Source organism: Cebus imitator, unplaced genomic scaffold (assembly GCF_001604975.1).
Source record: "Cebus imitator isolate Cc_AM_T3 unplaced genomic scaffold, Cebus_imitator-1.0 Scaffold32, whole genome shotgun sequence".
Taxonomy (NCBI): Eukaryota; Metazoa; Chordata; class Mammalia; order Primates; family Cebidae; genus Cebus; species Cebus imitator.
In genome coordinates this window covers 2,303,191-2,318,695 of record NW_016107347.1, presented here as the reverse complement: position 1 = coordinate 2,318,695, position 15,505 = coordinate 2,303,191, and the positions used below count along the sequence as shown (strand labels likewise).

Genomic DNA, 15,505 nt, shown 5'->3' with positions numbered 1-15,505 from the left:
AAATTCCATTTTTAACAAAATTAAGAGACTTCATACTTCATATCCCAAAATAGGAAGAAAGGTAGAAATATAAGCAGTAAAGATCAGAGAGAGGTTTGGTATAAACTGAAGAGAGGATGTTTGGGGCTGCCGATTAAAAAATACAAAGGCAGTAGAGCACAGTTCTCTGAATTAGGTGGTGTATGTTGACATACAAAACTCAAAAATTCTCACGAGCAGCAATGAGAACAGGATCACAGGCTGATGGTGAGTACTTATGTGGACTTTACTAGACATAATGTGTTGAGAAGCTGGAAGAACAAAATCGAGTAAGGCTTCTTACAGACATGGTGTTTGTGCCTGCAGACTTTGGTGAGGGAAGGGAATAAATGACAGATTCATTAGTGTAAGCAGTGCCGTATTGCTAATCTCTAGTGGGTGGGGATAAGCAAAGTCTAAAAAAAAAACATTTATATCTGGACTTTACCTTGTGTTTTATGTCAAAACTTTCAGGAAAACTATAATGAGTAATTTGTCAAAAAAGAGATGGCACAGAATTTATACAAAGATATTACCAGAAAAAAGGAAAGGAAGGAAAATTGTGGCCACAAAATATATAAAAGAGCAATTGAAAATTCAACCAAATATCACAACGAGAGGAAACATATTAAAGCCCTTGTCCCTGTAGAACAAGTACATAAACAGAAACAGGTGCTCAGATACAGTAAGATATGATATCAGTAACAAAGTATAAGAAAAAATAGTTATCAACAAAATGAAGGCCAAAATGGAAGCAACACAAAGAAAGTGTTCAAAATATAAGAAACTTAGAAGACAAAATTGAGAAAAGCTAGTAAATGTGTGAAAATAAAGAGATTTTTTAGAAAGAAAATGATAAGGAAGAAAGGCAGAATTGAATAGTATACATTTTTTTTGGATGACAAGCGTTAATTTTCTCACCTTTTATAACATCAGAACTTTCTAAAAAGTGGTTCATTGAATTTTTCGGATTGAGATTGTTATACATACTGTTGGTCTCAAACGTGAAAGAACACTGGGAATATAGACAGCATCCCTGAGCCCATTCCTAAAACTGCTTAAAGACAAAATCCAGCCAAATGAATGACGATGGGAAACCTTGTGGCAGAAGGATTAATATTGTGCTCAAGTCCAGAACAGTGAAGTATATATCAGGTCCTCTGAAGAAGAAAGTTTTCCAAAGTCATTTATACCAGCCAGCTTATTCAGCAAATGTAAGATTCTCAAACAAATAAGAATACAAGGAACATAACACCTCCTCCCACCCCCAGATACCTGTTTAAAAGTTCACCCAATCTAGCGTTGAATCAAAATAAATCCATAGGGAAGTCTCCAGCCACTTAATATATTTCATGATTTTTCTTTCCCTGTTAGCCTCAGGGAGATAATTTTAAAATTGGAATTTCAGGAACTTAAAGATATCAATTGTGGGAACAATATTTAAAGTTCAGCAATTTGTTTTACCTTGTTTAATTTTTGATCTGTTGAATTCAAATTAATACTTTTCAAAATACAATGGCATTTTATGATTTAATTCCTGTGAAATTATTTCTGTTCGTATGTTTGAATATATACATATTGACTATGTCTGGAATTATGTTTATAACTGATGTTTCAGATGGTATTTCTAGGTAGTAGCGTGTTGAGATGTAAAATCGTTTCTATTTGTGCTGTTTTCTCTGTATTATTTTTATTATTGCTTGATTTTAAAATAACGGACACATATCATCTTATAAAAATGAGTCATTTAAGAAATAGAAGGCTTTCCTGACTCCCTGCCGCCCCTCCAACACATACACAAAGGCAAGGAATAGGTGTATATTCTGAGTAACGAAGAACACAAAGTCCACATTAATACCAAGCCTTGATGACACTTATTTTTATTAATTGTATTCTTAATTTTATTTTACTTAGGTTATGCACATTCGGAAACTACTTCAGAAAATGGATCGTCCAAATGGTCTTTATCCAAATTATTTGAACCCCAGAACGGGGCGCTGGGGTCAGTGTAAGTATTTCTAGTATACCTGAGGCTTTCTTAAAAGATTATTTGTCTGAAAACTCTTTACTTGATACAGAAAAAAGTTGACTACATGGAGTTAGAAACTCTCAGTTAGTGTCTGACCTTGTGGCCTGCTGGTTCTCTTCTTTGGCATGTTTCTGATCTCTCTTAGCTTCAGTTTTCTCATTTATCAAAAGGAAATATTAATAACATGTCTTCTAAGAGTATTTTATTCTCTGTATTGCTAAAATACAGTGTGGCAGTTTGAAGATTATACGTAAAAGCTCTTACTAATAAATTATATCTTCATGTAAATAAAAGCCCTGCTTAGGAGAGGGAGGTGAAGGAGGAGTGTGAAAAACAAACGAGCACAGTAGATTACTAGAAGGGGGGCAGTTGCTCTTGGATGAGCCATGTCTATTCATTCATTTTAGAAGAAGCCATCTTGGCATTCATTATTTACCAGTCTCTCTGCTAAGTTCCTCGAAGAGATGGAGATGGGAAAAGAACATCGGGCTTGGCCTGAATTCACAGGCTGGCAGGATAGGCAGACACATAAATATTATTGTACAGGAGGGTACGAGTTGTTGCATGAAACGGTGGTAGAAGCGATTCCCTCTGCTAGAGGGCAAAGTGTTTTGTTTAGGGAGGGGGTAATTTTTCTTAATAGAGCTCATTTATTTTTGAAGGAATTGATTTTTAAAAGTAACAACTAATATTTATGTGGAAATGCAGAACTTACAGAATTTTAGTAATTGTAGGTTTATCAGTGATATTTTTTTAAAGTTAGGAAAATGAAAACAATAGAAGTTGCAACTTTGTCACTAATAAAACATGATTCAGTTATTTTTGAGACTAATAAAATCATAATGAAATAGTAAATAAGAGACAAAAGTAACAATCTTTGATTTTTGTATTGAAAACACTGCTGGTTCTGCCAGTAAGAAAATATGTGGTGTGAGTACCAAGAATAGGAAAACATTTGCCCTGGAATTGTCTTTTTGTTCCTTTCCAGGAAATTGTCTTTTATTTTATGAAAGAGAAGCAGATAGGTCAATATAATTATGTCTTTCATGGATCTGGGACTAGATCTCAACCTTTTTTGACTGTTTTTATATTTACTTTTCCTGTTCCCTGAAATTATTTACATATGACTCATTTTCTCTTTATTTTGAAGAAGATGTAAGCGCTAATGCCTAGACTGAGTCAGAATATTTTCCTGAAAAACAAAACCCTGAGAGCTGCATTTCTAAAATGTAAAAACGTAGTTTTCTTATTTCGGATAAGAGTGACTGGATTGGATGCCTACTTAGTAATCTACATGAGTTCTATTACAAATTTTTACCCCCGAGAGTTATATTGAGATTTGAGAATATTATAATAATATGATATAATAATATATATGAAAAATTATGTTTAGTTCCTGTCTCAGATGATATGCCAGTGTATATTCTATATGGTATTACTATTTAAATGTAAAAGATGAAATCATAAAAATACTAAAAACCAGGTTGAATATGTAATCAGGAAAGCTTTTTCTAACCATGTCACATAAAACAGAAACTACAAAAAAAAGTTTCAGTCTTTATTGCATATTACTGTTAACAGTAATTACTGTATATTACTGTTAACTGTATTAGCCCATTTTCATGCTACTGTAAAGAACGCCTGAGCCTGAGTAATTTATAAAGGAAAGAGGTTTAATTAACTCACAGTTCCACAGGGCTGGTGAAGCCTCAGGAAACTTACAATCATAGCAGAAGGGGAGGCAAACACATTCTTCTTCACGTGGAGGCAGGAAGGAGAGATGCTGAGCAAAGCTGGTAAAAGCCCCTTATAAAACCATCAGATCTTGTGAGAACTCGCTCACTATCACGAGAACAGCATAGGGGTAACTGCCCCCGTGATTCAGTGATCTCCCACGACACTTGAGGATTATGGGAACTACAATTCCAGATGAGATTTGAGTGTGGACACAGCCAAACCATATCAACCCCCTACATTTAATAATTCAAAAGCAAGTTACAGTCCAGCAAAACATCTTTGAACATATTTGAAAAACAATTTTCATATCCTTTTTATATCAAAATCTCTTATAAAATCATTAGGAAAAATGATCACCCCAATAGAAAAGTGGACCAAGAAAAGTTAGTTCATGAAAAATCAAAACACAAATGGATAATAAAAACCTTTAGCCCTACAAGTGGTGTTAATGAAGATAACTTCATTACCTTGGAGACAGTATCATTTGACAGCATCTCTTTTTGTACAGATGACTACTACTGCTGCCAGGTTAGTAATTACAAAGACAAATACATTTGTGACTTATCCGCATATGGGCCACCAGAGACCTTTGTGTCTCCCTTTCCTATGTCACCACATCCATAATCAAATCAGTGTAGCTTTTAAACAGACACTATTCTTTGATTAAATTGACAAAGGAAATTGACATCTTCCTGTACCCAGTCTCCAGAGTGTATCTGTTTGTATGCTTTTTGAACCAGCAACTCATTTCTAGCAATTTATTCCAAAGAAATTTTCAGAGCTATATATTGAAGTTTATTTACAACAATCTTGCAGTTATTTATAATAGGGATAATTTGGATGCAATCTAAAACAGTCCTAACAGAACCTTTTGTAATTAGGGAAAGATTTTATTATCTGTGTTATTCAATACAGCAGTCATTAGCCACATGTGGCTATAGAGCATATGAAACGTTGGTAGTATGGTTGTGGAATTACTTATTAAATTTTATTTTTAATTAACATATTTAAACAGCTACCTGTAGCTAGTGCTTCTACATTGGACAGTGCAGCTTTTAAACATCTTGTAATAGGGATTTGGTTAAATACTTTTTGGCCCATCCATATGTAGTATACTATGCAGCCATTAAAAGTTATGTTTTGGAATACCTTGACATAGATAAATATGACATATCTAGAAAGATACTTAGAAAACGAAATGCTGTAAAAATAGAAACCAAAGTGATATGTGTGGTTTTTTCTAAATGATTGTTTTTATTTTCTCCTTTTCATTTACCATTACTATCCAAAGTTGATTATGAATATCCATTATTTTTCATGTTAGCTTAAAACATTTTTAAATAATGAGAATGCCATTTTCCATACCAGCATAAGGGTACTCAAAAAAGTAAATCACAGTTTGAGAATTGCCAGCCCTGAAATGATCAGAAGTACAGCATTGATGACATGGAGGCAGGGAATCGCTTGAACCGAGGAAGTGGAGGTTGCAGTGAGCCAAGATTGCGCCACTGCACTCCAGCCTGGGTGACAGAGCGAGACCCTCTCTCCAAAAACAAAACAAAACAAAAAACAAAGACCAAAAAAACAACTCTTTCTCTTCAACATTGTGTTGAGAAAATGGATAGCCAGGTGAAAAAGAATGCAGTTGAGCCCCTAGTCTATATTATCTATAAAAATTAACTCAAAACAGATCAAAGACTCTAAATTTGAGAACCAAAACTGTAAAACTCTTAGAAGAAAACATAGGGGCAAATCTTCATGACCTTTGATTTGACATTGGATTCTTTGATGTGACACCAAAGGCACAGGTAACAATACAGAAATAAAAGGTAAATTGGATTTGATTAAAATGGAAAATTTTTGTGCATCAAAGGATACTATCCATGAGAATGAAAGACAACCCACAGAATGAGAGAAAATATTTGCAAATCACATATCTGATAAGGTTATATACACAGACTATATAAAGAACTCCTACAATTCAACAACAGAAGGCAAACTACCCAATTAAATAGTGGGTGAGGACTTGAATAGTCATTTCTTCAAAGAAGATAGGCAAATGGAAAATAAGTACATGAAAAAGATGATTAACATTAAATTGCAAATCAAAACTCAGTGAGATGCCACTTCACAGCTACTATAATCAAAAGGATGAAAAATAAGCATTGGCAAGGATGTAGAGAAATTGGAACCCTTGTACGTTGCTAGTAGGAATGTAAAATGGTGTAGCTGCTGGGAAAAAGTGTCAGTTCCTTAAAAAGTTAAACATAGAATTACATGTGACCCAGCACTTTATGTCCTGGGTCATATATAAACCCAAAAGAATTGAAAACAGAGACTCAAATACTTGTATGCCAGTGTTCGTTACAGTATTATTCATGGTAGCCAAAGGTGGAAGCAGCTCAAGTGTCCAACAGATGAATGGGTAAACAATATGAGTATGAACATACAATGGACTATTAGCTATAAAAAGGAATGAAGGACTGATACCTGCAGTAATATAAACAAACCTTGAAAACAAAAAAAAAGCCAGTCACAAAAGGACAAATATTATGTGATTCCACTTACATCAAATATCTGGAGTAGTCAAATTCATAGAGACAGAAGGTAGATTAGAATTAACCAGAGGCTTTGGATGAGAAGAGAGTAGAGAGGAGAATGGAAAGTTATTGCTAGAATATCTATCTGAAGTGATGAAAAGTTTTGGAACTAGGTAGTGGTGATGGTTTTACAGCACTGTCAGTGTAATTAATGCTACTGAATGGTACATTTTGAAAATAGTTAAAATGGCAACTTTTGCGTTATATACATTTTGTCACAATAAAATTTGCAGCAGAAAAGATAACTTTTATTTCTCTGCATTTTTTCCACACAAAATAAATTCAAATTGCATTATAATATATTTGCTCTCAGCAGTTTTTAATTTTGATATTATAGAAAGAGCCATTCACTGATTATTTTGGCAGAAGATCTTTAAAATCCTAGCGAGCTGCCCTGGTATGCTTTTACCAGCTGTAGTCCTTACAAAATTGTCCAATTTGTTCCTTTTAATGCTTTTGTATATTTTATATCAGCCTCTGAAAAGTATATCAAATTTTATTATTATCATTGAGCAGTGTACATCTGTCATATTTATAAATAGTCTGCAAAACAAACATTTAATTGAACTGAAATTTAACAATTCAGCTTTGGCTAGCTATATTATAATTAGAGTAATGATAATATCTGTGATATGCACATAGCAATCACAGGGAATAATTACTGGTAATTACCTTCAGGAAAAGTACTTGGCAACAGATATAAAAGAATATAGTAAGGAACCTAGATTTAAAGGCAAATTGCTAGTTTTTTTCTTTTTTCCTTTTCTTAAAAAAACCTTTATTTTTTTCTACTGGTTTTCTAAGCACAATACTTAACCTATGTCACTTAATGATTAAAGTGAAGAAAATACAGGAAATCAGTCATTACTGATTCATTGTTTTATATTACTGACTTTACAATTGTGGAAGAACAAGAATGGACATGTTACTTTGAATTAGAAAATGAATTCTGATTTTCTTAATAATTTAGATAATTTAACTTCTCTGTGCATCTTTCTTCATCTGTTCTAATTGTACTTATTTAATAGAATTTTCATGTGGGTCATATTTATGACATAATATATTTGAAAATGCTTCAAATTAGTTTTTATTCTAGAATTTCCTGTAAAACACAATAGCTTCTGTTAGAAACCTGCCACTAACTGTATGACGTATTGAAATAACTCACATAAATCATTGTTATTTAGGAGTATTTTATAATTGTTATCAATTTCTGAATATCAAAAGCGCCTTAGAGGGACATGGTTTATCAAATTTGACATGTAGGCATGTACTCTACAGGAAAGAGAAGTGGCTTCAAGTTCTTTAGTGTTATCCCTTTGCCTGAATGTAATTTCAGGTGGTCTGTAAAGCAAGATGGACAGAATTCTCACTTGAGAAGTTTGGTTTTTTTGTTTGTATATTTTGCTTTCAATGAAGATAACTGATAAGAAAATGTAATATTCTCTGTACTATTCAATAATAAGGTTAATTTTGTTTTGTTGTGATTTGTTATTGTAACATTTTCGATTCACATTCTTCCTTTTGCACTCAGTGAATATATACTCTGTTAAAAGTTAAACAAGGCATGCACCATAAGGTGTCATATTCAGAGACTCACGAGAAACCGGACCATGTTTTGAGAAAACTAATGAGGGAACAAGATTACTTCTGTTTGATTAAAACTGTCTATAAAACACATTGTAATAAACAGACTAAATTAGGAAAAGGAAAAGCTTAAAGCAGGACACAATAGAAAGCTAACATAATACGAATCTGGGTCTAGAGTAAGCTGTCTGTGGGAATGGTAATCATCCTAGATTTTATCCTTTCCTTTGTATCCTACATTCATTCTTCACTAAGTCTTGTCAGTTCTAACAATTTCTAAAATATTCGTTTCCCCATTTTAACTGTACCTTTTTCCATTTGGAATACCCACCGCCTTCTCTATGTCCTCTTACCGATAAATTATTACCTATTCTGTTAAAACATAAGAGGAAAACTCTAAATTAAGTAAACTTTTTTAATATAGTACTCTCTCTTGCAACCATGTGTTAGGGAAAAGGAAAATTATTGGAGTATATATATAAATACCTATCAAAAGATTAATAGCAATTTTATATGGGTATAGTATTATAGGAATATATTTTCCCTCATCTACAGGATGTTTGCATTCATTAATTTCACTGATACTAAATATCAATCACTGTTCCAGATGCTGGCTGTATAGATGTGAAAAAGTAGACAGTGTCCTAATACCCTTGGAGAACTTACATACTACTGAAGAGATAAGTATATGATATGATGTAGTATAATGATAAGAATTCTACCAAAGCTCTAGGCACTAGGGATAAGCACTAGGCACTATGGATCCCCAAGTACTAAACACAGTTGTCAGTTCACAGGCCTCATGTTTCAGACTCCATCAGCATCTTGATTTCTTTTTTCTTTCTTTTTTTTGAAACTATACTCATGTTCTAGGATACATGTGCAGAACACGTAGGTTTGTTACATAGGTATACATGTGCCATGGTGATTTGCTGCACTCATTAACCAATCAACTCCCTAGCCCCCACCCACCAACAGGCCCAGTATATGATGTTCCCCCCCGGTGTCTACGTGTTCTCATTGTTCAGCTCCCACTTAGGAGTGAGAACATGCAGTGTTTCGTTTTCTGTTCTGTGTCAGTTTACTGAGAATGATGGTTTCTCGCTTCATCCACATCCCTGCAAAGGACGTGAACTCATCCATTTTTATGGTTGCATGGTATTCCATGGTATATATGTGCCATATTTTCTTTATCCAGTCTATAATTGATGGGCATTTAGGTTAGTTCCAAGTCTTTGCTATTGTGAATAGTGCTGTAATAAACATACGTGTGCATGTGTCTTTATAGAATGATTTATAATCCTTTGGGTATATACCCAGTAATGGGATTGCTGGGTCAAATAATACTTCTGGTTCTAGATCATTGAGTAATTGCCACACTGTCTTCCACAATGATTGAACTAACTTACACTCCCACGAAGAGTGTAAAAGCGGTCCTATTTCTCTACATCCTCTGCAGCATCTGTTGTTTTTTGACTTTTTAATGATTGCCATTCTAACTGGCGTGAGATGGTATCTCATTGTGGTTTTGATTTGTATTTTGCTAATAAGCAGTGATGATGAGCTTTTTTTTCATATGTTTTTTGGCCACATAAATGTTTTATTTTGGGAAGTGTCTGTTCATATCCTTTGCCCACTTTTTTATGAGGTTGTTTTTTCTTATAAATTCTCTGTAGATTGTGGATATTAGCCCTTTATCAGATGGATAGATTGCAAAAATGTTCTTCCATTCTGTAGGTTGCCTGTTCACTCTGATGATAGTTTCTTTTGCTGTGCAGAAGCTCTTTAGTTTAATTAGATCCCATCTGTCAATTTTGGCTTGTGTTGCCATTACTTTTGGTATTTTAGTCATTAAATCTTTGCCCACGCCTATGTCCTAAATGGTATTGCCTAAGTTTTCTTCTAGGGTTTTTATGGTTTTAGGTCTTACATTTAAGTATTTAATCCATCTTGAGTTAATTTTTGTATAAGGTGTAAGGAAGAGGTCCAGTTTCAGTTTTCTGCATATGGCTAGCCAGTTTTCCCAATACCATTTATTGAATAGGGAATCCATTCTCTGCCACACTAAACATGGAAAGGAAAAACCAGTGCCAGCCACTGCAAAAACTTAGCAAATTGTAAAGACCATCAACACTCTGAAGAAACTGCATCAACTAATGGGCAAAATAACCAGCTAGCATCATAGTGACAGGATCAAATTCACACATAACAATATTAACCTTAAATGAAAACAGCTAAATGCCCCAATTAAAAGATACAGACTAGCTAATTGGGTAAAGAGTCAGGACCCATCAGTGTGCTGAAATCAGGGGACCTGCGTCACATGCAAAGAGACACATAGGCTCAAAATAAAGGGATGGAGGAATATTTACCTAGCAGATTGAAAGCAAAAAAGATCAGGGGTTGCAATCCTAGTATCTGATAAAACAGACTTTAAACCAATAAAGATCAAAAAAGACAGAGAAGGGCATTACATAATGGTAAAGGGATCAATGCAATAAGAAGTGCTAACTGTCCTCAATATATATGCACCCAATACAGGAGCACCCACATTCATAAAGCAAGTTCTTAATGACCTACAAAGAGACATAGACTCCCACACAATAATAGTGGGAGACTTTAACACCCCACTGTCAATATTTGGCAGATCAACAAGACAGAAAACTATCAGGGATATTCAGGAGTTGAACTCCGCTCTGGACCAAGCAGACATCTGCAGAACCTTCCACTCCAAATCCACAGAGTATACATTTTTCTCAGCACCACATCACACTTATTCTAAAATTGACCAAATAATTGGAAGTAAAACACTCCTCAGCAAATGCAAAAGAATGAAAATTATAACAAACAGTTTCTCAGACCACAGTGCAATCAAATTAGAACTCAGGATTAAGAAACTCACTCAAAACCACACAACTACATGGAAACTGAACAACCTGCTCCTGAACGACTACTGGGGAAATGACGAAATTAAGGCAGAAATAAATAAATTCTTTGAAACCAATGAGAACAGAGATACAGTGCACCAGAATCTCTGGCACATAGCTAAAGCATTGTTTAGACGGAAATTCATAGCACTAAATGCACACAGGAGAAAGCAGGAAAGATCTAAAATTGACACCCTAACATCACAATTAAAAGAACTAGAGAAGCAAGAGCAAACAAATTCAAAAGCTACCAAAAGACAAGAAATAACTAAGATTAGAACTGAACTAAAGGAGATAGAGACACAAAATGCCCTTGAAAAAAATCAGTGAGTCCAGAAGCTGGTTTTTTGAAAAGATCAACAAAATAGACCACTAGCCAGACTTAATAAAGAAGAAAAGAGAGGAGAATCAAATAGACACAATAAAAAATGATAAAGGGGATATAAACATTGATTGTACAGAAATACAAATTACCATCATAGAATACTATAAACACCTCTACACAAATAAACTAAAAAGTCTAGAAGAAATGGATAAATTCCTGGACAAAGACACCCTCCCAAGACTAAACCAGGAAGAAGTTGAATCCCTGAATTGACCAATAACAAGTTCTGAAATTGAGGCAGTAATTAATAGCCTACCAATCAAAAAAAGCCCAGGACCAGACAGATTCACAGCTGAATTCTACCAGAGGTACAAAGAGGAGCTGGTACCATTCCTTCTGAAACTATCCCAAAGAATAGAAAAAGAGAGACTCCTCCCTAACTCATTTTATGAGGCCAGCATCATCCTGATACCAAAACCTGGCAGAGACGCAACAAAAAAAGAATATTTCTGGTCAATATCCCTGATGAACATCGATGCAAAAATCCTCAAAATACTGGCAAACCAAATCCAACAGCACATCAGAAAGATTTCTTTTTTTCTTAAAGCACTTTTACTTTCTAGGACAATACATTATTTGGCTTTTCTCGTAGCCTTACTTAGCTTCATGCTTCACTCAGTCGTCGTCGTCGTCATCATCGTTGTCTTCTTCCTCTTTCTTCTTCTTCTTTCTTCTTCTTCTTCCTCCTCCTCCTCCTTCTTCTTCTTCTTCCTTCTTCCTTCTTCCTTCTTCTTTCTTCTTTCTTCTTTTTTCTCTTTTTTTACTCCTAGCCTCTCCTAGTGTTGGAACGCCCTGAAGCAAGCTTGTCCAACCCAGGGCCTAGGATGGCTTTGCATGCAGCCCAACACAAATTCATCAACTTTCTTAAAGCATTTTGAGATTTTTTTTTTTTTTTTGCAATTTTCAAGAAGCTCATCAGCAGTGAGCTTTTTTTATGCGTGACCCAAGACAATGCTGTCAGTGTCGCCAAGGGAAGCCAAAAGATTGGTGAACAACCCTGCTGTAGGGGTCAGTCCTCCACTGTCTTCTCTCCAGTGTCATAGTTTTAAACACCATTTACATGCTGACATCTCTCAAATCTAGAACTCCAGTCCCCACCTTGTCCTTGGCCTCTATACTCGTATATCCAATTATCTACTTGACATGTTTACTTAAATATCTTATAGATACCTGAAACTTATTATGTCTGTAAATGAGCTCTTCATAATAATTCTGTCCACCTCAAAACCTATTATTCCTCCAGTCTTTCCCATTTCAGTTAATGGCAGCTCTATTCTTGCTCATGTCATAAATCTTGTTGGCATCCTTTATTTCTTTCTTTTATCTCACACCATATTCCAGTTTCTCAGCAAATTCTGTTCTGTCTGCCTTTGAAATATGACTAGAATTCAACTGCCACTACCCTGAGTCATGTCACCATCCCTTGTCTGGATTGTTATAATAGTATCCTAATTGGCCTTTCTGTTTCTGCCTCTGCCTTGTTCAGTCTATTCTTAATACAGGAGCCAGTCATTTTTTACAGAGTAAGTCACATTATGCCATTTTGTGCAACTCTCCAATTTTCGTGACAGAGTAAAAGCCAAAGTCCTTTTGGGTCCCTGTGATCTGGCTCTTTTATTATCTTTTCCTTCATTATTCTTCTCCAGCTACACTGGCCTTCTGTCAGTTGTTGAATTCATTAGGCACTTCTCCACTGCAGAGTTATTGCAGCCACTACTTCCTTTGCTTGGATTGATCTTCTCAGAGATACTCACATAGCTCACTCGCTCACTTTCTTCAGGCTTTTTAACTCAAAAGTTACCTTTTCAATGAAGCCTTCCCTGTTCACCTTACCTGATAAGTGGAAGTACAGAAAATTGAAAGATAATGTTTTTTGGAGTCCTTCCTCCTTGTGGTCCATATTTTCTCTGTGAATTAGAAGGCAGTTAAGTGCTGATAGCAGGGAAGAAGGTAGAGCAGTAGGGGGCTTATGACAAAGAACAAATATCTCCTTCAGGAAATAGGAAAGAACAGTAAGGGAGGAGTTATAGAAAAGTTGATAGGCATTGTTGAGGCTCGTGTTGATGGTGAAAATGGTGTATTTGGAGATAACAGTAAAACATACTGACAGCTGGGCTGATCCAAAGTTGTTGTTTAACTGGTTGGGTACAATAGAAGAACAGTGGAGTAAGGGTCCTGAATGGTTCTTTTCCTATTCAACCTGGACTGCGTAGGATCCAGACTTATGGGAACACATGTGTGTATACCTTCCCTTTCTTTTTTTATCTAACAAATCCCAAAACTCGTATCAACCCAGCCGCCTACTTTTCCCGTTTATATGTAGAGTCAACTAAGCATTGCTGGTGAAAATAACAGTACAGGTTAAAGTTACTATATGTTTATAATTTCCAGTTTCATGTGGATCACCAGTATTCCATGACAATTTTGTTGTTGTTTTTTGTTTTACTTTGATCAGTTTACTTTCCTATTCTTTATTCTCCATGAGTCTTCTATGGAACCCTTCTGTCCATCCCCAAGCCTTTTTGTTTTGACCAAAACTAAGAGAAAAAACCTTTTCTCTTTTGACCATTTCTTTATTCTCAATTTCCTAGGCAATTTTAGTTTAGCTCTATCTTTAGGAAAAATAGTTTTTATATAGATTTTTAAAAACATTTCAGTTTGAGAGTCTCAGTGTTTTAAAAACTGGGTCAAAACAACTAAATTTGTGGAGATTACTGATACGTTTGGACCAATTCCCAATGTCCTTTTGGTTTTGTTTACTTTTGAAAAACTGCTTTATTAAGGTATAATTTACATACAATAAACTGTACTTATTTAAAATGTACAATCTGATGTTTTAAAGTATGTGTACACCTCTGGAAACCATGATCACAATCAAAAGCAAGCATATCTATCACCACTTTTCTCTTACCCTTTTGTGTTCCTTCTCTCACTCTCCTCCCTTCCCCCTCCCCCAAAGCAACCACTGATCTGCTTTCTGTCATTAAAGATTAGGTTGCCTTTTCTAGAATTTTATATAAATGGCATCTTTTATGCGTACTCTTTATTTGGCTTCCTTCAGCATAATTATTTTGAGATTTATCCATGTTGGGTATAGCACTAGTTCTGAGTGGAATTCTGCTGTGTGGAATACCACAATTTGTTTATCCATTCTCCTGTTGATGGACATTTAGGTTATTTCCGGTTTGGGGCTATTACAAATAAAGCTGCTGTGAACATTGACTTACACACCTTCATATATTCTCATTTCCCTCGGGTGAATACTTAGGAACAGGCTGCTTTTATCAAATAGGAGGTATGTATGTTCAATATTTTAAGAAACTGCCAAGTCGTTTTCCAGAGTACATATACATTTTACATTCCTTTCAGTAGTGTTTCTCCATATACCTGCCAACACTTGATATGGTCAGTCTTTTAATTTTAGCCATTTTATTTTTATTTTATTTTCCTTCTTTTTTTTTTAATTATACTTTAAGTTCTGGGATACATGTGCAGAACATGCAGGTTTGTTACATAGGTATACATTATGCCACAGTGGTTTGTTGCACCTATCAACCTGTCATCTGCATTATCTATTTCTTCTAATGCTGTCCCTCCCCTATCCCCCTCACCTGCTGACAGGCTGTGGTGTATGATGTTCCCCTACCTGTGTCCATGTGTTCTCATTGTTCAGCTCCCACTTATGAGTGAGAACATGTGGTGTTTGGTTTTCTGTTCCTCTGTTAGTTTGCTGGGAATGATGGTTTCTGGTTTCATCCATGTCCCTGAAAAGGACATGAACTCATCCTTTTCTGTGGCTGCATAGTATTCCAATGTGTATACATATGTGCCATATTTTCCTTATCCAGTCTATAATCGATGGGCATTTGGGTTGGTTCCAAGTCTTTGCTATTGTGAATAGTGCTGTAATAAAGATATGTGTGCATGTGTCTTTATAGTAGAATGATTTATAATCCTTTGGGTATATACCCAGTAATGGGATTGCTGGGTCAAATGGTGTTTCTAGTTTTAGATCATTGAGGAATTGCCACACTGTCTTCCACAATGGTAGAACTAATTTACACTCCCACCAACAGTGTAAAAGCACTCCTATTTCTCCACATCCTCTCCAGCATCTGTTGTTTTCTGACTCTTTAATGATTGCCATTCTAACTGGTATGAGACAGTATCTCACTGTGGTTTTGATTTGTATTTTTCTTTTTTCTTTCTTTTTTTTTTTTTT

General features: G+C 35.1%; 1 protein-coding gene across 1 annotated transcript in view; it reads left to right on the top strand.

Moving 5' to 3' along the window:
* MAN1A2 (mannosidase alpha class 1A member 2) overlaps positions 1–15,505 on the top strand; it is a 162,360-nt gene that overhangs the window by 92,026 nt on the left and 54,829 nt on the right. The window contains exon 8 of the mRNA XM_017524176.2: positions 1,933–2,026. Coding sequence (XP_017379665.1) covers positions 1,933–2,026 — 94 coding nt within the window. The remainder of the gene's footprint in view (positions 1–1,932; positions 2,027–15,505) is intronic.